The sequence below is a fragment of the Corvus brachyrhynchos genome, unplaced genomic scaffold (genome assembly GCF_000691975.1).
Source record: "Corvus brachyrhynchos isolate BGI_N302 unplaced genomic scaffold, ASM69197v1 scaffold83, whole genome shotgun sequence".
Lineage (NCBI taxonomy): Eukaryota > Metazoa > Chordata > Aves > Passeriformes > Corvidae > Corvus > Corvus brachyrhynchos.
The window spans coordinates 7,006,698-7,031,126 of record NW_008238464.1 but is presented as its reverse complement, the minus strand read 5'-3'; the positions used below and the strand labels follow the sequence as shown (position 1 = coordinate 7,031,126).

Below are 24,429 nucleotides of genomic sequence, written 5' to 3'. Positions count from 1 at the left end.
CTCTTTTTGCAGATGTTTTTAAGGCTTTCATATTAGCAGATATTAGTAGATAACTTGTTTGTTCCAGCAAGTAAGTCTTATTTTCTGTAACAGTTGCTGCATTGTTAACTTCTAATCTTGTATTATTAGCAGAACACAGAAACTGAAGTTTGTAATTCCAAGTACTTTGTTTTCCCAAGAAAAGAAAAAAGCTGGCATAGTCCCATAACAAAGCATTTTTGTTTTGTTTGTGTTAACATAGAGTGAAGGGGTAGAAACTTTTGTAGTTTTCTAAATGGAGCAATATTTAGGAAATACTCTGTACACAATAAAATAGCACTGCAGGTATCTTGAAATAGAGAGGACAGAGTCTTGTGCCTTTTGAAATGGTAAAGCAAGCTACAGTGTTATGAGTGAAGGATGGTATGGCATGGGATGGTAGCACAGCTTGTCAGAGAAAGAACATTGCTTTTTCTATAGTATCACCACAAATATATGAAAGTCTACAACAGTGTAAAAATTTTTGGTTATGGGCTGTATCTTCTTTTCTGCTTCAGAGTTAGTAGTTTAACTGTTGAGGGAGGGAGGCATTTATTCATGTATATAGCAAGAGAAATCTGAGATGCAGATTGCTTTACATCAGTATGCGTAGGGTTAGGCACACTGAGAGTCTTACAGGATTTTTTTTTTCTTCTTGTTCATACCATGTTTAAATGAAGATTGTTACAGTTAGGAGTAACCACATGTTATGTAGAGAGAAGTAATGATGGGGGGAAGTTGATGTGGTAATTGTTTATTCTATGTAAACAAATTGAGACGTGTAAGATTTCTGAAGACCTTAAATACCTGACTTCAAGAATGAAGTATTTTTGCTGATTGGTATGTGTTCTACATAAAAGGAAGGTTTTGGTGATGATAAAGTGGTTGTCAAGTCACTGTTTATCTTAAAATTACTTCATCTTTATCTCTTTAGTTTATTAACTTAGATGTGATATGAAAAACATATCAGTTACATGGCTTCTTTTATGCCTTTGGTGATGTGCAATGGAAAGTTGTCTATGCAGATTGGATTTGTGGAAATGGTGTTACATGGGTAAGTCATACTGATGACTTCTAGTCCAGTGAGGAGTGAGAATGAATTTTGAGTCATTGACTGGCTTTACAATAATTTTCAGTGAAGAACAGTATCAGATTTAATCTTGTCTAGTGGTATATAGATTCCTATATACCACTAGAAGTTAGAAGTGATGCTGATAAGTGGTAGACAAATGTTTCTTCTGTGCTTGAGGCTTTTTGTGCTTTGTGCTTTTCTTTGCTGTTGCTCTTTTTCTTGTTTTACGGTAACAAGCTAAATGCAAGGGCTTACGGAAGCATGGCCTAACATGCCCTTCCACCTGTGTATGGTAGGTCTTCATTCTCAATGTGTCATGAAGAAGATGATGACCCACATTTTGTCAACTTCAAATATGTTTGTTATGCCTAATGTGTTCAGAACCTTCAAAGCTTTACATAGAAATAAACAAATTGAGCAGACAGGATTTACCAGGCAGCATAGTACATAGTTTGACAAAATCCACCATGCTTCCGAATTTACAAGGTTAGCAGTGCTTTTGTAGAAATCTGTGGCCAAACAACCTTTTCCCCTTTGCCTTTTTCTGATGGATTTCTGTTTATGCTTGAAAGTTGGATATTGAAGGTCTTCTGACCTTGGAAATTGATCCACTTGAATTCTCTAGAGCCCAAGCTTGTGAACCTTTAGATCCTGCTCTGAGGTTTACTTGCTCAGCATGTGTAGTTCTTTTCCTGTTTTGACTGTTCATTTCTCCTTAGTTGTCTGTTTGGTTTTATATTGAAGGAAGCATTTGTAATAGGCTGAGCTGAAGAAGTTATTTTTGTTTTAAATGCCAGTGATGGTTCTCGGCTCTGTGTGGGAGTGGGAGAAACATAGGAAAGTTCAGTTCAGCAGATCTAAGTGATGATGAAATTGCTGGTTTTTTTCTAGGGTTAAAACAAGGTACCATGTGTTTGCCACTCTTATAGTAATTACTAAAGGTCGGAATTGGTGTTTAAATGATCATAGAAAATACACAAGCTAATTCTTTACAAGTGTTGGTGTAAGTCTGAGCAAACCGTTACAGTGCTTTTTTATTCTGTTCCATTTTTCTGAAAGGAAAAAGCAGCAACAGCTTGTGTGTGAAAGCACCTTCATTATTGTATTTGGCCTGCAAAAGACAGTGCTGACCTATAATCCTGGTATATCAGTACTGAATGTACATCTAGGGATGTTTAAAGAAAAAGCTGAACACTTTTAAAGAGCTGGAACAGCGCAAGTGTCTGGAGAGGATGTGAGTTTTAAAATGTTGCAAAATAGACATCTGCTAATTGATTTTTCAAATTTGGGTCTTGGAAGAGTAGTAATAATCTCTTTAAAACAGCCTCACATAACTTTGGTTTGATCCTACTGGCATCGCTGGAAGTAATTGTTGTAATTAGAGCTGTGATCTGCTCTCTTACGGACATACAGGAGAATGGAAAAAAAATAATTAAAGTAATAGATTTGATGTGTATTGATTTATTACTTGCTGTAACTTGAAGGAAAAGTATGAACCTTTTCATTTATTTATTAATTCCAAGGAATTGCCAAGGTGATGTCTTTTCTTAGCCTAGCCTTGTTCTATAACCTAGAGAATTTTTGAACTAAGATGATGGGACAATCCAATACATTACATCATTTGACTGAATTTAATGTGAGCTCCCTGGAGTGGAACAACTTAAATCAATAGCATTAGAGCCACTCATTTTAAAGGAAATGGCATGAACCAATAATGACAAGCTAGCAATAAAAGAGGAATAGCCTTTTTGGAGGGATTTCAAAAGAATAAATGTGTTCTTAGATCTTCTGGCCTGTGATCATTTCAGAGACACTGGAACTACTTAGCTAATGTTGAAGAGACCAAACCAGAAAACTGGCCATATGTTGGCTCTGTATAAAATGGGAGAGATACAAGATTTTTTGCAATATGATCAAAGATGCTATCCACAGCTAGATGCATAGTACTTCAAAGTAACACACAGTTTCAGACCACCTTCAAACCTTAATCTAGGGAGTTCACTAGCTTGTGGAAATTTGAGTACAAAAACCAAAGGTAGTTGAAGAACTGCGTAAAGAAGTTTTAAAAGGCTATGAGTACAGGTTAAATGTACTGTTTTAAAAACGCAAACCAAGTTGTCCAGTTGTCAGTTGACGTAACTGTGAATCTCCTGCCAAGTATAGTAGTTGCTGATTTTTTCCCAGTTTTACCATAGGAAATAAAAAGTGGTTAAATCAGTGCAACATCTAGTACTGGCATTGTCTTTTCCAAGTGCTGAGAGAGGGCCGCATTGTTTCCTGTTCTCTTATACACTACTGATATTTTAACTGATTCAGTGGTGTGAACTGATCCACAGTATTAAAAAAAGCTTAGAACAGGTAACGTTGTGTGAGAGCGAACATAGATGACAACTAATAGATCAGGAGGTTAACAAGGTAGCAGTAAGGGACTAGATTATGTGTTTTGGCTCTCCCGTGTAAGCCTGTATAAACTCAGTTTTAACATAATATATAATTTACAGCAAATACAGTTCCAGAGATGAAATTGTATCAGGAATTAGATATGGGAAAATACGTGTCTTTAGAAGATCAGAATAGCAAAGGAGAAAACACTTGGCTGTGTCTTTCAGCAGCAAGAGGTTGTTGCAACAATCATTCTACAAGACTGCATACCTAGTGCAAGTCAGTATTTTTTGTACAGGTTATCTCACTGGGATTTTTTTGTGCTTCAGTAGATGGGACCTTCTCAGGTAGATGACTTTCCTATCTCCATGCCTATATATGAAGTTTGAAATTAATTAGCTTTCAGTGCTATGTTTGGTTTCTTTTTTAGAAATTCGTTGTTTACTTTCACAGCCTCTTACAGAGATGTGGCGAATAAGCTTTCTTAGCTGATACTAATCTTAATCTTACAAGGTATGGAATAAGCAGCTTGATTTGTGTTGCTCAACCCTATTGGTAGTGATGGCAGCACCATGTGGCCATAAGATACAGAAAAGCCACTAAGGTGCCTCTACTGTCACAGGGGAATTTTAACATGGGCCAACAGTTTTGTACTGAAGGTGCAATTTTTCCATGTCTTTTTTTTTCCCCAGAGAAAGACTTTGTGAAATGAATGTTCCTGTACACTGGCATCTGTCACATGTTTGAGGCAATGGTGACTAAATTACTCGTGTGCTTGGGGCAGCCAAACAGGGATTAGATCCCCTGTAAGTGGGATCAAGGCCAGGGTTTCAGCAGACTCTGCCAAGTCATGGCATTCTGACACTGTACAGCAGTGGCCACTGTGGTGGCTCCAGGGACTGGGAACTTCAGTGATGTTCTGTTTTGTCTGTCAGGCCAGATTTTAGGAGCACCTGCTCTGCTAAACAGGGTGGTAGATGTGTGGGTATGGCAGAGGTGGAACTTGTTGGTTTTGCTAGACTTTCAAAACAAGTTGTTTGGAAACATGTTTGACATAAGGAAATTTAGTATCTGTGAATCAAATTCCTTCAACCAGATGCGTACACTTTAAAAACTCTTCTGTCAGTGGAACCTGAATGCTTAGAGAGGATGTGTGGATGGTCCCTTGTGAGGTTAGAGCTGGAATTGTTGGTCTGCTCGTTTCTCAGCCTTGCAGCAGGGGCTCTGCAGCCATTTGAGAGCAAACCATATCAGCTTTGTCTATGTGCACCTCTGGTTTTAAGGGGAGAGTCTTCTCTCAGGTGCTGCCTGGCCTCTGGGGACCCTCCCTGCATGGGGCCTGGCAGTGACCAGGCTCTCCTGCCCTGCATTTCCAGCCAAGCACTGGCTTTGTGCTGGTGCTTCCACCTGGGCCCTCACAGACAGGGCCTTGTGGGGGGCCTTGAGGGGCCGGCCCGGCACAGCCATGGAAAGTGGCCCCCTTCATGCCCCGTGCCTGGAGCTTAACGCCAAGGTGGGTTTGTCCTGTCGCCTGGCCTCCTTCAGCCAGAGCTTTAGCATGTTACTTTTTTCCCACAGTCCTTTGGCCTGTATGGACTTCCTCCATGCTCCTTCCCTTTTGTAATTTTTATTTTTTTAACCGCTCCTATCATCTAAAATTATTTTCATTTTGTATTGTAAGTACAAGAGAGCATTATGGAGTTGAGTGTCTAATTTCAAGGTAGCAAAGGTTTTATGAGCTTTAGGTTTCCTTCCAGGGACATGCAAATTATGTTTTGCCCCCTATTAAGTAAGTCTTGAGTATATATCCCTCTGCTTGCTGGCTCTTCACCTATTTTACCAGACAGTCTTCAGTTTAATTTGCTTAGCAAATCCCATTGTGAATAAGTAAGACAGAAATATGAAGTGTAGGTATTTCCTGGAGGGCTTGCTGGGGTCATAGTGTGACCTTTGGTGTCCCTTCCTCTCTAAGATGTACCTGAGGTACACCAAGCTTGTACCTCATAAGACATCAAGACAAAACCATGTTTTTTTCATGAGATTATTCCTAACTATTGAATATTTGGTAAATCTCATTCTGTATTAAGCTTTAAAATATTTAGAAATGCCTAGACTTTGTGGAGACATCAATGAGGATGTTGATACTAAGGTGAGAGATTAAAAGGGAAACAAAGCTGAAACCAAAATATTTAAGAGGTGGAATTTGGTTGCGTTTTACCTATAAGGTTTCCAGCTAACATCACATTTGAGGTAAATCCATTTCCTTGTGTCCAGTTTAGTATCTGTGCAGATGTATAAACAAAGCACAAAAAGATTTATATATATTTCACTTACTGCAAGTAAGTATGTAAAATTAAAGTGGAAACATTAGGATAAGCAGATTTCTATACACCACTAAGAACAAAACCAGTGTGCTATTTCTTCCTTGTTCTGGTATCTACATTTTAAGAAATCTGGCTTTTTTATTGCACTCTCTCCAACATTGAAACAAACACAGTGTCTGAGAATTAGAAGAATTACCTTATACTGATTAAATAGAGAGAAACACAGAAATGACTATTTCATGCCATGGAACCATAGGCAGCTGAAGCAATACACATTCCATATAATGGATAACCAAAAGCAAGTAGCATCACAGTGTTGACACTAGTAAAATTCATATGCCATCTCTAAATCTTGATTTAAGTATTTTTTTAGACATGTTCTGTGTTACTGTATTACGAGATGTAAATACTTTTAGAGTTAAAAGCCAACCTTCACAGTATGAAGCTGAGTCAGGGGCAGTTTAGGTTGGATATCAGGAAAAGGTTTTTTTACCCTGAGGGTGGTTGGGCACTGGAACAGGCTCCCCAGGGAAGTGGTCACAGCACCAAGCCTGACAGAGTTCAAGAAGTGTTTGGACAATGCTCTCAGGTACATGGTGTGACTTGTGGGGTGACCTGCCCAGGGCCAGGAGTTGGACTTGATGATCCTGATGGGTCCTTTCCGACTCAGCATATTCAATGATTCTGTGATTCTGCTAGTATTAAAGTATGGAGACCCTTAAAATGGTCAGCAGGGTATAATAACTGACACTTTAACGTGCCATAAATTGAATCTCTCCTGATGGGAGAGAATTTGCTGAAAGTCCTTGCAAGGCATTTAAAAGATAAAGCAAGACGTCTTCTATAGTTTCAATGCTTCTAGATAGTTGTTTATGAAGTCTTATCAGAGGAACTGAGCCACTAGCGTGACCCAGGTACAGCATGGAAGGAGGAAAAGTAGGAGTGAGAATGAGAGAGACTAATTATCAAGATTTACGCAGCCTTTTAAAGACATTTTAACCAATAGTTACTGAAAATGTACATTATTTTCACTTTCTTACCAATTATTCAGTAACACGACTAGGAACTGCAGAATTCTCTATCCAGTCATTCCAAACTACTTTTACTGCAAAATATGGAGTGGTAGAAGAAGGAGAAGAAGGTCTAGAGAATGACAACAATCCTCCATTTTGATATTTTTAACTCTTATCTATTTACTATAAAGAGAAGCCTAAAACCTCTAAATTTTTCACCCTGTGACAATCTTACATAGTAGTCTATAACCTAATTCACACCACTGTATTTTCTAGTTGTTGTCTGACTGTTGGTAATTTTTTCCAAGGTTTAAAGCTAAAACAGTGTTGTTCAGGGTGGTAAAAACCCTTAAAACCAGGCAGAAATATTCTCGGCACTCTGGGTTCCTACAATAAAAAAGAGAAGGAAAATTACTTGCTTAGGCTTCAATTGGAGGGTGTGGGTATTTATTTGTTAGATGGTAGGAGTTTTCCCACATGAGTTGCTTTATGACACCTTATCCCTCCCATCTCCGTGGTCTAGCTCACTTCCCTTTGTGCACACACGCACACAAAGAAAACCCTTTCTAAAGTTCATCGTATTTCAGTTCCCTCAGCAAATGCAGAAGTATTCTCTGAGAGGGTGATACTGAAGGGGCTTTTTCTTCAGTAAGGCAAAGTAGAAAATGTGATTGTAACCTCTGTGCTTTCAGGGAGCTGAAGCAACCAGCTTCATCAGTTGGACACAACGCTGTTGTAGAGACATTGTGTTTTTGTTGGTCTTGGGTGAAACACTAGTTATTTCGCAAGTACCAAAATCAAGGTTTTCTTAACCAGCTAATTTTGATACTAAATTTACAGACTTAGAGCAAATTGACTTGTAAGAATAATTACTAGTAAGGAAATCTAAGCAGCTTACAAAGAAAGTTACTACAGTTCTTACAGGGACACTAGATCATTGTAACTTTTATATTTGTGAGATAGCAAGCCTTTTTTCCCCCAATAGCTCCATTGGAATAAGTGAAAACATGCAATTTATTGTTTTGTTTTTCCTCCCCATTAACAGCAGTCCAGTGTTAGCATTACTCCTTACAAGGACACACCTTTGGTTTTATGTAGAGCTAAGGCATCATTTTGTAGTCTCTTTATAGAATATATTGGAGGGATGATATACATTCTAATACAAATGATTTAACATATGTATTGTACTCAGGTTTTATAGTACTTGCTTTATTTTCACTCAAGACTTCAACTAATATATACAAATGAAATCGTGGTGTTCTTTGGCAGTTTGTACCTTTGAAATAGAGCTTAGTACTATGAGTCAAGAGAGGATGCTGTGTATGTGTATGGTGTGTGTGCAAATGAAATCTGAATTTTATATCATTAAGATTATTTGGAGGTGTAGTTTTCTGATAGGAGTTCAGCACTTCTCATCTGAAAGGATTTTTTTTAAGTGCACATTTCGGCCTAGCCTCTATACTTTCCTTTTACTCTTTCTGTAAATGTAAAAATTTACCCAAATTGCAAATGAGTTATCTGTTTAATAGCCTCCTGCCAATATCCTCGCAAGAGCATCTGGAGGTTTTATTTCTAAAAGTTTGCAGTTGAATTCAGTTTTCTTCCTTCTATAATGTTATGTCTTCACTGAAAAAAGCCCCCAACAACCAAAACCAACAAAACTAACAACAAAAACCCCTTACTCAAACCGCAGTGTCCTTGGCTATTTGAATATTGTCTATAATATATTTTCTTAAGAGTGATAAGCTTTCTTAACAATAGCAGATCTAACTCACTTGTGATGAACTTGATGCATAATATCCTTACTCCTTGCATGTGCCAGAACTTGTCAAACTGCTGTGAACACTGCTTTCCTTCTAATGGTGGATCCAGTGCCATTTCCACCTCACAGTGCCCCCATTGACAGAGGCAGTGGCTCAGCTGAAGTAAAACGTTCCAGCTGCCACCGGATAGCCTCTTGCATAAGCACATAATCAACTTACATTGAGAAACAAAGTAAGCAATTATCTCTTCTTATCAGAATACTTGCTCCATTTGAATTCAATGTCCAATGTGTAATTGACCCTTTAGGAGCCAGGTATGCTAGAAAAAGAACAGACAGATTAACTGGTAGGCTCACAATCGTGCTCTGCACTAGATCTACATCAGCTATTTGCTTCTAGGGGTGTGGTTGTTGGATATGATAACTGATATGGCTGCTGTGGCAAGGCCTCAGATGCAGTCATATTCTAAAAAGTAAAATAAATGTGAAAATACTTTCTGCTTTCCTTGATTTTACTCATAGCTGTTTATTTTTAAGAAAAAATGTTGAGTTTCCTTTTTTGTTTGTATTGTGCCTCCTAAGACAATTCAAGTTGGGATCTGTGCCTGGTATTCACTCTATCTTCATTAAATGTAGTTGCATTTTATTTCTGAGGAATTGTCTAATAGAATGCCTCCTAAAATCAAGAAAGATTAATTGTTTCTAGATGGCAAAAGTAAATTACTTTCCTCTCATGAAATTCTCACTTACATATGGATTGTATCTTCTTACATTTAAAGGAGGAAAAAAAGCAAAGTGTTAGGAAGTGGACAAAAATAACTCCTGTAAGACATTGTAGTACCAACCAGGGCACTGCTAAGGATCACTTATCTCATTTGTAGTAATACTCCTTGGGCTATCACCTGAAGTTTTATTTTTGGCACTATCCTTTTGGTATCTTGCTCCATTTTCATTGCCTACAGGACAGCTGATCCTGCCTATAAGGATACATGTCCTGAAGAGTGCCCCATGTCATCAAAACACATTTGGAAATGTGGATTTTACAAAACTAGTCATGTGCTCTTCTGCAGGAGTCAAACATGCCTCATTCATTAGGAGTCTGTATTTCTGTCTATGGGTGAAGTAGGATTTGTAGAATCTCGTTATTTTACTGCATTGGGGGGGGAACGAAGAAGTTAGTCTAGAACAACGATTTCTGATTTTATTTAGGGTTTGCCTTTGGCTTTCAATGTTTTTAAAGGCTTAAGGTAAAGAATTACCTGACAGAATAAATGTCATGAATGGTTAGACTTTTGTTTACAAACACAGTTGTGACTGAAATTGGCCTGGTAATCAATAAACTCATGTTAGCTGGTTTAGAGAGAGCACAGAATTGCCTCTCCTAAAATCACTGAATTCTAGGCATTTGTCTGTCAGTTTATGCAACCAGCTGATATGTGGAAGGTTTTTGGTCTAAACCTCTGCTCAGAATATGGACAGTTTTACAGTTCATTGAACTTCGAAGTTAGTTAAATCTGATTCACACTTCCTTATTCATAGATAGTATCAAATGATTACAAAGTACAGAACTGTTGTGTACTTTTGAAATAAGCAGTATTTGGAATATATGTTACTGAATAATAACAGTATTGGATATCCACTTTATACTTAATTCTTATTTCCTCCACATAGATGTAAAAAAAACCAACATGGCATGACAAGCTAGTTCAAAAGTCATCATTTCCTAACCCAATTTTGCAGCAACTGAGAATTTGCAGTTTAGGTTGGTGGGGTTTTTTTTTTGCTTGGACTGATTCCAGGAATTTCTAGTCCAACAGGAAAAGACAGATGAGGGGGCACACAGTTTTCTGGGAATTAGTTTTACTAAGCATGAAAGCTGAATCTTTTAAAAGAACATTTGTCTATTGGACTGTTTTCAAAAAGTATACTAAGAAAAGTCTATTAAAAATATTTTCTTTGCTGTTGTAATAACTTCATTTCTTAAGTATGTGTATTCATTTGAAACAAAAAAAAAAATGTTAGCAAATGTGCTTTTCATGATTATCTAGCTCTATTTCACGTTGTAAGTTCATTAGCCGGTCATACACAGCAGATTAAAATAGATAATCCTGATGATTCTGGTTCAGACGTTTTTTGATACTTGTTCAGTTGAAGTAATATCTCTCAGGTGTCATTCTTCTAGTACAATGGTGAATTGTTTATTTTTTGGTGGTTTTTTTTTTTTTTCCCCCTTCGATAATCTGTCATAGACATCTGAAGGATCTGTAGGGCCTGTGATGTCCTTAGGTATATATATATATGCTTTTTCAAATTTGCTAAATAGAGGTCTTTCCTGCCAGCATGTACTGGGAGTTTACTTCTACTTGGGTTTCCCAAAATGTGGGGTATAGAGACTCCTTTTATTGAGGAGAAAATGTGGTTAGGTTTTTTTTCTTGTTTTTTTCCTTTGCTTATCATTGAAAAGGGAAGGAATGGCAGATCAGCCTTTGAAGTCTGACAAACATTTCTTTATGGAGATTTTTGAAGATGTAAGTTGATGTTGTGGAGTATGTTTGTCTAGGGGGGTTAAAAAATGGTGATTTTTCTTAGATTCTAGAGTCCTGAGAGAGTTTTATGGCAAAGAGAAACTATCCCATCACAAGTTCTTTTTAGGGGATGATGTATTGTAACTACTCGCCTCCATCCCTCCCCACGTCAAAGAAGTCACAGCGGTAAATCAAAGCCTAAAATTTGGTGACGTCTCATGTTTTTATGTATGCTTTTGCTGCTGCATAGAAACCAGCAGCATCAAAAGGTTGTTAAACCTCTTCTCTGTATCACTGAATGACAGACACGTGGAGGTTGAGATTACACTTATCGTCTCATCCCAGACAAACCTGCATAACCTCCTTTGCCTTTATTATCAAAATCATTGCAAGTCAGAATATATTAATCTCAATGTACAGTGCAGTTCTAGACTTGATAGAAAAATCTTTGTTTAAAAATATCTTTCCTTTTCTGCATGAAGGACACAGAACAGTTTTGATATACTGAAGTGCAATGTGGACATTTTGTCTTCCACATATAAATAAAAGGAGGTACATGGATCACTGAAAGCTTAAAAAACCATTCCCCATATTGTATAATTATCCTGATACAAGTCTCATAGTAACCTTTTAAAGTGGGAAGTAGCTACAGTACTGCTAAAATAAAACAATTTGAACCATCTTTGCTTCTGACCAAGAGATATCTTTCACACTGTACTTGTATACTGGTGCTTGACTCCAGATGTGTTGGGTGTACTGTCTTGACCTTACTTTAAGTTCCCTGGCTATTATTAATGCTTTTATTAGTAGCATTTTACAAATATGAAATGTTTACGCAGGGTGGCCAGTCATTGTAGATCAACTTGTAGTACCTTACAGGCGACTGACTATATGTTGAGAAAATGTTTTATTTAAGTGTTCCTCATCTTTGCTGTATCAGAAGTTTCCTCTGAATTATTAATGATATCTTGGCTTAAAATTCACCTTGTCTTCACTAAACTGTTCAAGATGATAAAAACTGAAAGTCTGTCCTTGAGTTCTGCTGCCCTGCTTGTTCAGGGATTAGATACTGGAGTTTCTCTGACTTCAGTTCCCAAAGAGTTTAGTTACAAACCTTCATTTTCACTGTTTTAAATGCTAAACATTGACTTTTTTGATTTCTTGAGCTTGTGATTTAATTACTTGTATAATAGATGTTCTGGACTTTCTAGACATTTTTCTTTTATTTTTTTTCTTAATAACAAGTGGCAACTAGCTTCTGACTTAGCAGTCAATATTTTGTATTGTAATTAATTTTTTTAAAATGTTACATATATTTTTCTGTATGTGACTATATATGACAAAGGAAATAGCTCTAATGTAAAATAATGGTTTTGTATGAATATCTAACTTTAAAATACAGCTAATAGCAAATGCTGATGAAGGTTATTTTTTGTAAATATTTAACTGGTTACTGTAGAAGTTCTTGAAGTCTTTTGATGTTTGTAAAAGTACAACGTTGTGAAATATTTATTGTACTTCAGATTGTTCAGTTTCAAGTCTTTAAATCTGATCTTTGAGAGTAAAAGTAAATATTAAAAAGCTCACTGCATCAAAAGAATTGTAAAGTAATATTTAATCTTAATGGAATTCACATTCCTCAAGTGCAGTGAAAACAAAAGGGATTCTAAAATCTTGTGATTACTGGTGTCATAAACTTCTTATGCATCATGAGTGGGTTTACTCATACTCCTGATGTGAACACTCAAAGTTATTGCATGTCCTTTGTGCCATTTTGTAAGTTTAAAATTCTTGTCTTTCATCAGTGTAGACTTTATCTGAAGTCAGATTTATGATCCTGATGCCTGCTAATCTTGGAAAATTTAAAAGATCTTCACTATTACGCATGAGGATTGAGTGTGGCATTTCATCAGTAACGCCTATGCGTTAGTAGGTAAAACTGTAAAATACAGTTTGTGAACTTTTACCTGAATCGGCACATGGCTTTTACCCCTCAAATACTTTAACACATGGTATTGCTTTGCAGTATAGGAAGAAGTAATTGGTTAAAATTTTATATTCCTTGAATGTTTCAGAACTGCACTTGAATAGTACTGTATAATTGTGTAAGAATTAGAAGTATGCTGAAAGTGTTTCAAATAGCTCCAAATAAATGTTTCATTAACCTTACAGCCATCTGTAATTAGGGTCCTTCCTTCTATCAAAGTGTGTGTGTTCACCAAGCTGAATTTGCATAACATCAGATTTGGTGCTGATGCACAGCAAAAAGCATGGAGATGAAGGAAAATGCTAGGTAGCTTCTAGTGCTACATAATTAGTCCATTATTCTGAACAGCCAAGTTATTTTTGAACTACAAGTTAAAGATTTCTTCAAGATGAAGTACAGGGGTGCTGGGTTTATATTGTGGCTCTTCAAACAGTGCTCAAAACCGATTGCATATAAGAGAGAGAGAATTCGCATGTTACACTGCAAGGGAGTATGGCAAAATATAATTACTCATAATAGGAAATTTGGCTATTAGTATTGCCATTTTGCCGTATTCCAGGCCTTCCAGGCAGTTGATAAGTTTACCAGTAATGCAGGGAGAGCTTGGCACTTGTACTATACCTGTTTACTTCTGTGGGTAGTTCTGTAGACCAATATAGTCTGGCCGTAGGGGGGAGTAAGTTCAGGACCAGCCTACGTGAGCAAGACTGTAATTTGAAAAATTGTCAAAATGTGACACGTGCCAATTTTACTGAGGATTTGGGTTTCTCCTTATACATATGGAAAACAAACAGGTAGCAATTGCTTTAGTAGTACAGCTTTCAGTAGCACCCATGTGGTAGTTTTTCTCTCTCTGTTTTATCTTGGGTTATTTGCTTCTGATAAGGTTGCAGCCTGACCTAAAGTATGTGTGGTAGCATAGCTACAGAGATATACCAGGAGACTTTTTTTTTTAAGTAGTCTTTGTGTAGCAAAAAAAACCCCAAAAAGGCGTTAGTCACTGTTGTCTAAGAAACTGTAGTTCAGTATCAAGTAAGTATAAATAATTAGATATGTAAAGATATATAGAGATGTAAAGGAGTAAATTCTTTGGTGATTTTCCGGTACAAATACGTAACATAAGCTTTAGATTATTATGGATGGAACAGTTAATGTAATAACATTTGGACATTCTTTGGTCACTGACTTGGTGTCCTGCAAGACAAGCATTTTACAAGCTGTTAGTTTTGCGGTATCATTGCATAATATAAGCAGGTTGCCCCACCTTCCGTGTGCTAGAATCATAGCTTCACTAACTCTGAATCCACTTAGGAATGAAAATCCTTTTGAAGTCCAACAGTCACTGACCATTAGGACAGTGAGTAGCTGCTACTTGCAGTGAACTTGTTTTACAGATTTAAATGTGATGACAAGGGTTAACAATGGGGGGAGGTGTTTTCTTGACATCAAAGCTACATTATATTTTTCTAGTTAATGTAGGAGTAGAGGTCTGTTGCTCAGCTGTGTCAGTAGACTGCAGAGTGCAATAGTTAACTATCTTTTTTTTTTTTTAATCCATAGTTTACTTGAACAATTTAGAGAGCAGTGAACATGTAGATGAGGCATTTTGACAGACCTTGTGCTAAGTATAAAGAAGAATACAGAAGCCCATATATTTTGTCTTTGTTTTGGAATCCGGATGGGAAATTTGGCTCTTCCACTTTTGTTTGCTAAAATCCTTGTGGAATGTGTTGTCACTCTGGCCAGTTCTGATCATGTCTGATAGTAGAGAAATTTACTGTTCTAAATATAAAGCATATTTTTAGAATACATTCCCTTTTGAATAATCTGAAGCTCCTATAAGAATACTGTTTAGGAATAGATTTGGTTACATCTGATCTTGTAAATCTTGCCAATGCATACTGTCTCCATATGCATTGCGTTGTTTCTTGGAGAAGATTCACAACAGGTATTATTGCTTGATTTTTCTTAATTTAGTTACTTAATTTAATAATTAAAAATGTTAATTTAAAAGGAAATAAATAGTGTGGCATATCTGCGGGTTTATTACATATTTTTGAATGAATTAAAACAATCTGCTACTTCTCTCCCTTCATCCCTCTGTTCCTTTAGCATCTGTAAAAAAAATTTTTAAAAAAAATCAGTTTTCTGCCCTGAAAATTTTGATAGCTTTAGATTTTTTTCGTGTTGAATTACTTCAAATGGAAGTAGTTATTGGCAACTAAGAGTAAAAAAAAAATCCCTGCATTCTGAAATATCTATACAACTCTCTTGAAAATATCTTTGTAGCTACTCTTGAGTTTGACTGGCACTGCATGTAAATATTTGTGGCCTTTAGCTGCCTTAAAAGAAATGAAATTGCTCTTGTTTTACAGCTTTTCTTGGCACCTAAGGAAGCTGTAAATTTCCTTTGCAAACCTTTATTTCAGTTTTTGGTCTGGAGCTACTTAGAAATAAACTTGATTTTTAATTAATTTAAGTACTAAGGCTGTCAAATATCCTGTGTCTTATGTGACACTTTCCCTTCTAGTTTCTCTTACCACTTCACTTTGCAGTGTAGTTTTTTTCTCATTTGCCTTTCTAATTGCAAGCAAGACTCCTGAAAGGATTTCCATGTAGCAGCAGTCCTTGGCTGGGCCTGGGCAGATGAGCACAAGGCACACGGTGTCCCTATCCCACTGGCAACAAGGGGCAAAATGTGTCAGAACCAGTACACTGAGGAAGGAAAAGTGTAGCAAAAGCATTTTTCCAGCTGTCCAGTAATTCACATACATCACAGATCTACTTTCTTACCATCATTGCAGTGGTTCTGTGAAACTAGATGAAGATTGCATATGTGGATGGAATAGGAGATTTTTATCTGTATCACTTTAATTGTTACTTTTCATGGAAATAAATGGGGAAACTAAAGATTCACCCGAAGAGAAAGCACAGACATCAGAAATAGCTATACCTAATGGGCCAGTACATCAGCAGTATTTGGAATTTAAATTGACTGCTTAGAGAAGATCTCCATCTTTCTTGAATAACTGAGATGAGTTTTTATGTATGTGAAACAAAGATTTTAACCCTTTTTAGGAGGAATGCAGATCACTGGCTTTGTCATCCATCAGGTCAAATTATTCAACCATTCAAAGTACAGAGTATGTGTAATTCAGCTAAAAATTATGTTCCAGACTGGAAATCAGAAAGGAGAATGAGACTGTCTTCGAAGTGCTGTATTGCAGTGCCCCAGTGCCAGCTCATGTGACACAATTGGAATGTAGCTTTATTAGGATAGCTTCTGAAATGTTTTACTCGAAGTACAATGCTCAAGGAGGCATGAACTGGAAGGCTGAAATAAAATTTATATTAAGGACACATATAGAACTGTTAGGTATTTTACAGAAACTGGAATATTTGCTGTTGTGACAATATTTTTTCTAACAGCTCTGAATTATGGAATTTTGCATCATTTTGTCATCATACTTTTCCATTTCCTCTTCAAAAATTCCACAAAAACTTATTGCAGCCTATTGCTATGAATCCATTTCCCCTCTGTCTGTATGCACAAGATCCTTGCAGGAGGTGGAAAGAAAGATCAGAAAACCAGGATCCACCAAGTAGTAGAGATATGGCTTGGTTGGAAAACTTGTCGGCCTGGCACCATTTTATGTAGTTAAGATATACCTGCTTTTGCTTCTAATCACATATTTTCCCTGAGAGTCATAAATAAAAGAATCTATTTGCAGTTAAAGAATGTGATTATCTTCTTTGTTCTCTCTCTGCATATACTTATGTCCAGTATTCTGTGATTTGTAGGCAATTGACTGGGGCAGTTTTGATTTCAAACGTTATTTCTGACAAAACTCGTCATCCAAGAATTTAAAATTCATTTGTTGGAATGAAATGCAGTAATATTCTGTGGCAACAGATCCCATTATGGGTGACCCATAGGAAACGTGTTAATTAGTCATAGAAGTTTCTGGGAGAGAGTTGTTCTGGGGTTGGTTTTTTGTTGGTTGGTTTTTTGGGTTTTTTTGTGGTTGCCTCTGAAGAGCTGCATTTTGGTATTCCATTAGATTAGTTATTTAATGGCATATGTCCATGACTTGTAGGTGAATGGAGTAATTTACTTTCTGTTTACAATGTCTCATATTGAGGTAGTCCTTTTTCAGAACATAAAACCTGATAGGGTATTTATCTGATAATTATATGAATTATATTGGTTTTCTATGCCATTCTATATTCATACAAAACATAACAATCTTAACAGCTTTCAAAGTTAGTCTTCATTCTCAGCTTGGCCAATTCATATGAAGGGCTGGTGTAATGCTGTGAACAAAATGTAAAGCTTAAGTGCTCTCTCTCTATACATATTTGTGAGTTTGCCTGTCATTTGAAATCTAAGATCCTTTAAATGAATGAGAATTTCACCCTTTATCTCCACTAACACATACATACAAATTAAAGTTTTTTTTTTTTGTTTGTTTGTTTTTTTTGCAAAAATAGACTATTTAAAAGCTTAATATATTTTAATGGTTAGCAATTCTAGGAAATGTAGACTATTTAAAAATTATTACTTCTTTAGATGGATTTTTGTGATCTATAGATCAAATCTACCCTTAAAAGGACTGGATTTGGAAAGATGAGGTAAAAATCTGCACACTGTGCCATTGTTTGCAAAGGGAGATGGCTGCACCTATTTCTGCAGAATGGTGTCAAGTGTAAAAGAGCAGGTACTCAGTACATTTGACAAATGAAGACAAAGATGAGATTATATGATCTCATGGTTTGGTAAGAGTATATGATAAAGACAGTATCTGTACAGTATTAGAAAGGAAAATAACTTTTTTTCTCTTCGCCATAGTGAATTACAGCTTTGAGATATTGAAGTTGTTTCTCTTCACGGAATGAAAAATTGGAAACCGGGAGCCTTTAGTGCAGAGATGTTGTAATGCATGAATGTTTTTTCACACTGTGCACCATTATTTCTTCCTGTAGATTCTGAGTGATAATGGCTTGTCAGTATCTGTGATCCTAAAACTCCAAAGTGGTTGAGCAGCCGTGTGTTCAGTGTGCAGTTTTAACAGTGGTGCTAATTGCTTAATTGACATCAAATATCAGTGATTCAATAAAACACCAGGCTGTTAGTAAAGCCTGCCTTTTTATGGGTGTGAAGTACTTCTGTGTGGAGGAATGGAGTCACATCCTGGGTGAACAAGGCTATAGTGGATGCTGAGAACTTGTTGCTGTCAAATCTGTGGTTAGAGTGCACTATCCCTTTTAATCAAAAAGCGTTTAGAAAAAGTAAGAGAGAATACTGTTCAGTGAAATGTACTTAGAGCCTGGCCAGGGCAGACTGATTTGAGTTTTCAGCTGTACTTAGTGCATATTAACTTATTTGAATACTGTTTGTATTTATATTATTTGGAGACAAAATACAATATTGAACTGAAGATTGTTGCTGGTAATTATGCCCAAGTTAATAGTTCAAGTGGAGAGTCAGGAAATGTCATTCAGTGTTTCCACTGATTTCGAAATCATACATTAAATCTCCACTAAAAATATGTGGAAAGACTTGGAATCTTTCAAAGTCAGTTACTTTTCCAGCAACTACCACTAGCATCTTCCTATCATCCTTTTGCTGTCACTCATTGAATACCAAGCCTCTTGCCTTTTCAGGCAATACATTTGTTTAAATTAAATCCAGATAAAAATTACCAGAGCAGCATGAAGGTGAATCTCAAGCTAGTTTCAGTTTGATTTTTTAAATCAGAAAAAAATAAGCTGCAGAAATATTTGAACTCTAAAGGTAAAATCCTGTTAACTGTCTCTGTTTAGTGTTAGGAAAAGATGCCTTAATCTTTTGCTGGTCTTTGCTTTCATGGTTGCTGACACTGCTTGAAAGAGTAAAAGCTATGTAACATTTCATTGATGTGCCAATAAAACTAGGTCTCAGTACACTGAGCTTTACGGTATAAATAGAAGCAGATAATGCTAAGATTTATTTATGGTTTCTTGGACATATTCTTAATGGGCTTAGGCAATGAAACTTAAAAAAAGAAGTGACTATTGTTCATTGTTCTGGCAGCAGCATTCAGACTGTTTTTTTCAGTGACTCTGGTGTCATTCTGTAAGTTGTAATACCAGAACGCTAAAAGAACTTTCAGATCAAGGTGTTTGGCTTTGGAGGTTGGCATTACCAGACATTCAGTTGGTGTGGTTTGATTTCTCTATGTGGCCTATGTCCTGACTTACAGTGCTGTTTTTCTAAAAGTATCTTTCTCTACTTCACACAAGTGAGTTGCCTTATTGCCATATTGAGCAGTGCATGTGACTTTGTGCATTGCAGTTTGACCTCACTGGCAAAGAGAGCCTTACTCTTCCCTGCTCAGTTTTTACTCTTGGACTGTGAGTGATTTGGAGGTTTTAAGTTGTTGAATTAGGTTAGTAAAGTGCATTTATTTTCTATTGTCTATTAACATAATGAAAAATAAAAAATGTTCTGTGCTAGCAGATAGTTTAAGTTAGATATGGTTTTATACATCTGTCGTAAGTTTATCAATTCATGATAAAACCAGGTCAAATTAAAGCTAATAGAAGAGATTGTCTTCGTTTTATACTGAAGCTTAAAGTAATGCCTTGCTTTAGGAACACAAATTCCAGAGTGGTTGGTTTACTTAGTGTTGACACAATACTCCAGGGCTATCAGACCTGTAAATACTGGCAAGTAGTGCAGGAGGGTGCTGTTTAGAGCTGTCTTCCCAGATTCATTGGCAATTTCAGAGGCCTGTTTTAAGTGAGTCCTGATAAAGAGTCAGTGTATGCAGTGAAACTTTAAAAAATGCTTTTTTGAACTAAAAGCATTGTCAAGCTGTCTTGGACTGGTTAATAATAATTAGAGATAAATTGTCAAGCTGGGCCCCTGTAGAGGGAAGGAGAAGCTGAGGGATTTCTTCTTGGTGTTCAAAGTTTGTGTGGTATTCCCATTAGCCCTTTACGTAGTCATCTCTGAACTCAGGCAGGCACTTCACTTATCAGGAGTAACCTTTTTGTTGCGTTTATGTCTGGAATGTCCTTCCTAATGAAAAACTAAAGAATGTTGTACAATTTAATGTATTATACAGGAATGTCTCACATTCCCTTGCATTTCTAGGAGTATTATGTGGTGCAAGTGTCAGTAGGTAATTTGTGTGCATTGTACATTTAGGGCACTGACAAGATAAAAAAGTATTGTGTACCAATAAAATGGTAAAAGATACCATTTGTTATTTGGTTTGTTATTGTCATAGAAGTAAGGTGGAATATGGAAACACTGTTGTGTTCCATTCCTTCCGAAATATTTTGGCTTACTCAAAGAATGTTACCTGGTCTTCAGAAGTGGGCTGAATGGCACTTTACTTTTTGACAAGTCCCCTTGGTGGTAAGGGAGAAGTTGTCTGACTGGAAAATCAATGCAATTTTTATACCGACCTCTGTCCTAGTTTCCAGTCTGTGCCAGATGTGGCACGGGAGAAATGTGTGTGCACTCCCACTGAGCCGGGGCAGTTACAGGGGTTAGCATAAGCCCTGACTGGGCCATTGGTGAGTCTTACGAGTGGCTTTCATTTTCACCTCCTTTGTCAACAGCTTCATATAAATAAGTGACTCTTTCAAGTTATTGGAAGTTGAATAACACATAAGAAAAATGTGGGGTTTACTTTTGGTTTTAGTTTTATGCCTAGTATTACAGTTTTGTCCTTTGGTATCTTCTGAACATAATGCCTTCATTTTTCTGTCATGTGTAAGAATCAAGTAATGATTTAGGTCCTTTGTGTCTGCTTCTTAGTATCTACTTCTGGGATGATAGAAGTTGCTTTTCCTTAATCCTTCTACTTCGCTTTACATTTTACTTGATGACTTCTACTCAGCTATTTTGTGGTTAATAGTCTGAGTCCAATAGGTTTTCTTTTTATATTTTTTATGTTCTCTCCAACCTCAAGAAAGTCATGCACATCACATAGATAATTATTTTATGAGCTTAACTGCGCCAAATTTGCAGAGTATTGCAAGATTTTATACATCTATTGCAACAATAAATTATGTAGAAAGTGATCTTTGGCTGTGCTGCACTTAAGGCAGTGGAAAATTCATATATATATGAATGATGAAGGAAATGTTAGGGTGAATGTTTTTTAAGTTTAAGAACAAAATTTTATTTTAGACTTACTAGCCAAGTGTGTAGTAGTAAAGTAAATGGACCTATAACTATTGACATCAAGACTAGTTGGAAAAGAAGATACCATGTCTGTATGATTAAATTCTGCTTTTATGTCAAGAACTGCACAGGTACATCCAGCTGCTTTGGGGAATGATGCTTTGGTTGTATAAACTACCAAAGGCACACTATTTGTTTGGGGTTAGTTTGCTCAAGTCTGACAGTTTACCTATAGAGACAGACAATCAACCACCAGTGCCCAAGAGCACTTTCAGGACATATTTAATGTACTAAATAAATGTAGCTGTTGAAGATGCAGAAAAGGAGCTTCCCTCCAATATGCTTAATGAAAGTATGTGTAAATGAATCATTGTGACATAAAGCAGAGGTTTTGAGTTTAAATTATGACATATTTAAATTACCTCAGTTTTGACCATACGATGATGTTAAAGTTACTGATGCCTGGGCTTCTCCAAGCATTAGGAATGTGTTCTGTGCTTCAAAACTGTTTTTCATAAGGTAGGTGTGAATTAGACAATTGACCAAGGGATGGTCATTTTATAATCTGTGTCCCCCCAAAAAATTAATTTTTAAAATTTAAAAAATTGGTTATCTTGGTTTTGTGTAAATACTTTCCTGTTGCGTTGCTTGGTTTGGTTTAGCAAGCGGCAGCCCTCTCGGAAAGCACTGCGAGGCCGCTTAGGATAGAGCGGCAATTCCACTCTCCCGTAGTCCTTCCGGACAGCCCTGCGTACCTGCTCCCGCTAGCTGTCGGCTCCGCAGCACGGTGACAGTACAGGAGGCGAGAAGGGTCCCTCCATGTGCACCTCAGAGGAACCTTTATTACAGGGCGACAAGCTGGTTCCCACAGGCAGGGAGAACCACGTGGGCCAGGAGCTTGGGGATTTATATAGGGACGAGGGAGGCGGGGAAAGCACATGGACGAATGATCTCAGGGTGCAGGGGTGGTACATGGGTGGAGTTGGGGTACTGGAACCAATGGGGAGAACCAGAGGGCGTGGCTAGGGGCAGGGGAAGGGCGGGGACAATGTGGAAGGCCTGCATTTAATAAGAAAAACAGTGGGGGGAATGCAGCGTTACACTTTTATGCAGTGATTTGTACTTTTTTACAGTTAATAGAACACAGAAGTACTGATTTTGGGGAAGCTATAGCTGTGGTGGAGTTTGATGATGTGAATGTGATCATTTGGCACACCTAGGTTTTTTTCTACAGCTTTCATAGAAGAGCAAGTGCTCCGAGATGACAAGCTGTGGTCTTTTCCTGGCAGCTTAAGAGTCTCTAAGCTTGTTCATGTGTGGGGAAATGATTACTACTAGTATTTCAGGAGAACAGAGTTTCACTTTACTGCAAATAAAATACCAAGTTATGGGCAGCTAGTTTCAAAATGTAAAGTATTTGTCATACATAAAAATATTTTAATTAGCACAGATTTTCTTAGTGGTAAAATTAGTAACAAACATAAATACTTACTAAATATGTAATTTGAGTGAGAATCCTAAACCATTTGTCCTTTTTTCAGTTATAAATGAAAAAGTCGGAATAGTGATTTTCATGGATGCTCTTTCATTGTGTTGTGGGAAAGTGCAGTGCAGTTAAGGCAATTTTGACATTTGATTTGGCTTTAGGTGTTTTGGTGGTCTTGAGCTGGTACAGAAAAGTGTGAGGGGTCATCTGCTGGTGGCTGTGTACGTGTTGATGGTCAGGCATGTGATTAGTTAATTCAGTGTGTGACTCGTTACTGCAGAAATATAGACTGAACTGACACAGTAACTCTTTTTTCCCCCGTAGTGTGCTGGAGAAGAGAATTGGGTGGACAGTCGGACTATTTATGTTGGGCATCATGAACCGCCTCCAGGTGCTGAAGCGTACATTCCACAGAGATTTCCAGATAATAGAATAGTCTCATCAAAGGTATCAATATTTTCTTTCATTCATTTAGATAAATCAGCTGAAGTTACTTTGTGTTTATTTATTTACTTCAAGATTTTTTCCTAGTCTTCCTGTATATTTTTCCTTTCCAAAACCGGCAAAGTTAAAGTGAAGATATCTCAGACTTCTTCTAGGGAGACTAATTGCTAAGTTGTCTCTAAAATGAACAGAAATAAAATAATTTCTCCCATGTTTACTGCAGTACATATTATAGTACACTCTTTGAGTAATAATGAGCTTTTCCACAAAGAAGAAAGCAATTTTCATTTGAGGCAGTCCTGGAGTAAATAAAATCTTCCTGAAGAAAGACTGCATCCTTTGTACTCAAAAGCAATACCTCAAAGTACTAGAAATAATTTAGTTTGTTGAGCACTTAGATTCATTATACTCTCTCCACCACAACAGTGTCTTTCCTTGCAAAAGCTCATACTGTTTCTATGGGGTTTTGTCAGTAGTCTTTGTTATTCACGTGCAAGTGAATCATAGTCTTGGTAGTGTGATACATTTGTGCTCTTTAGAAACCTTCCTGTTGTCCCTCACTTCAGTTAGTAAGTTTGAACTTCCATAAGCTCCAGCAGCTTTTTGTGAGCAGTTGGGATGTTGGTACTTTCCAGCTGGCTTGCTTTAGCCAAAGGTTTACACTGCAGTGGCATAGAAATTTGAATGCTTGCAGGTGATGTATGGCTAACAACTCAAGAACTCCCAAGTTTATAATGTGCTTAGATTTTAATCCTCATGAGCTCACACCTTCAGCCATTTATGAAATAATCAATTCAAAATAATATGTCCTCTACTGAGAATTACTTTTTGAATAGTATCTCAAATCCCCAGCCGTTTTAAGAACCTTGGTAGCATCGTGATCTCAAGGAACTGAGGTGTTACCCTCATTGACCTGAACTTGCCATCCATTAACATAATGACAGCCATTTCTCATGTGAGATTTTGTATTTAATACCTTCTTCGCATACTTCATTCAAAGACAGTGTATTAAGCTTTATTTAGGCGTCTTTAATTAGATTGAATGTTCAAAAGTTAAGACAGATGAAGTGCCGATGAAGTAGTCAAACTGGTACAGTGGGAAATCTTGTGCTCTACACATTGATTTGTATTGCCTTTTGAGTTATAGAAAAGTAAACACACTTAATGAAATCTTTGTACTCCTGTGGCATTTTTCTTATTTTTTTAATCTCATCTGGGGTTTATGTAAATAAAGCCA

The 24,429-nt window shown here is 36.9% G+C and overlaps 1 protein-coding gene across 9 annotated transcripts in view; it reads left to right on the top strand.

Moving 5' to 3' along the window:
* ATP11A (ATPase phospholipid transporting 11A) overlaps nucleotides 1–24,429 on the top strand; it is a 122,052-nt gene that overhangs the window by 35,972 nt on the left and 61,651 nt on the right. For all 9 annotated transcript variants that reach the window (XR_001862894.1, XM_017737038.1, XM_017737033.1 and 6 more), the window contains exon 2: nucleotides 23,073–23,195. Coding sequence is in view for 7 of the 9 variants with exons in the window: in XM_017737033.1 (XP_017592522.1) it covers nucleotides 23,073–23,195 (123 nt within the window). In the remaining 2 variants the exon portion in view is untranslated. The remainder of the gene's footprint in view (nucleotides 1–23,072; nucleotides 23,196–24,429) is intronic.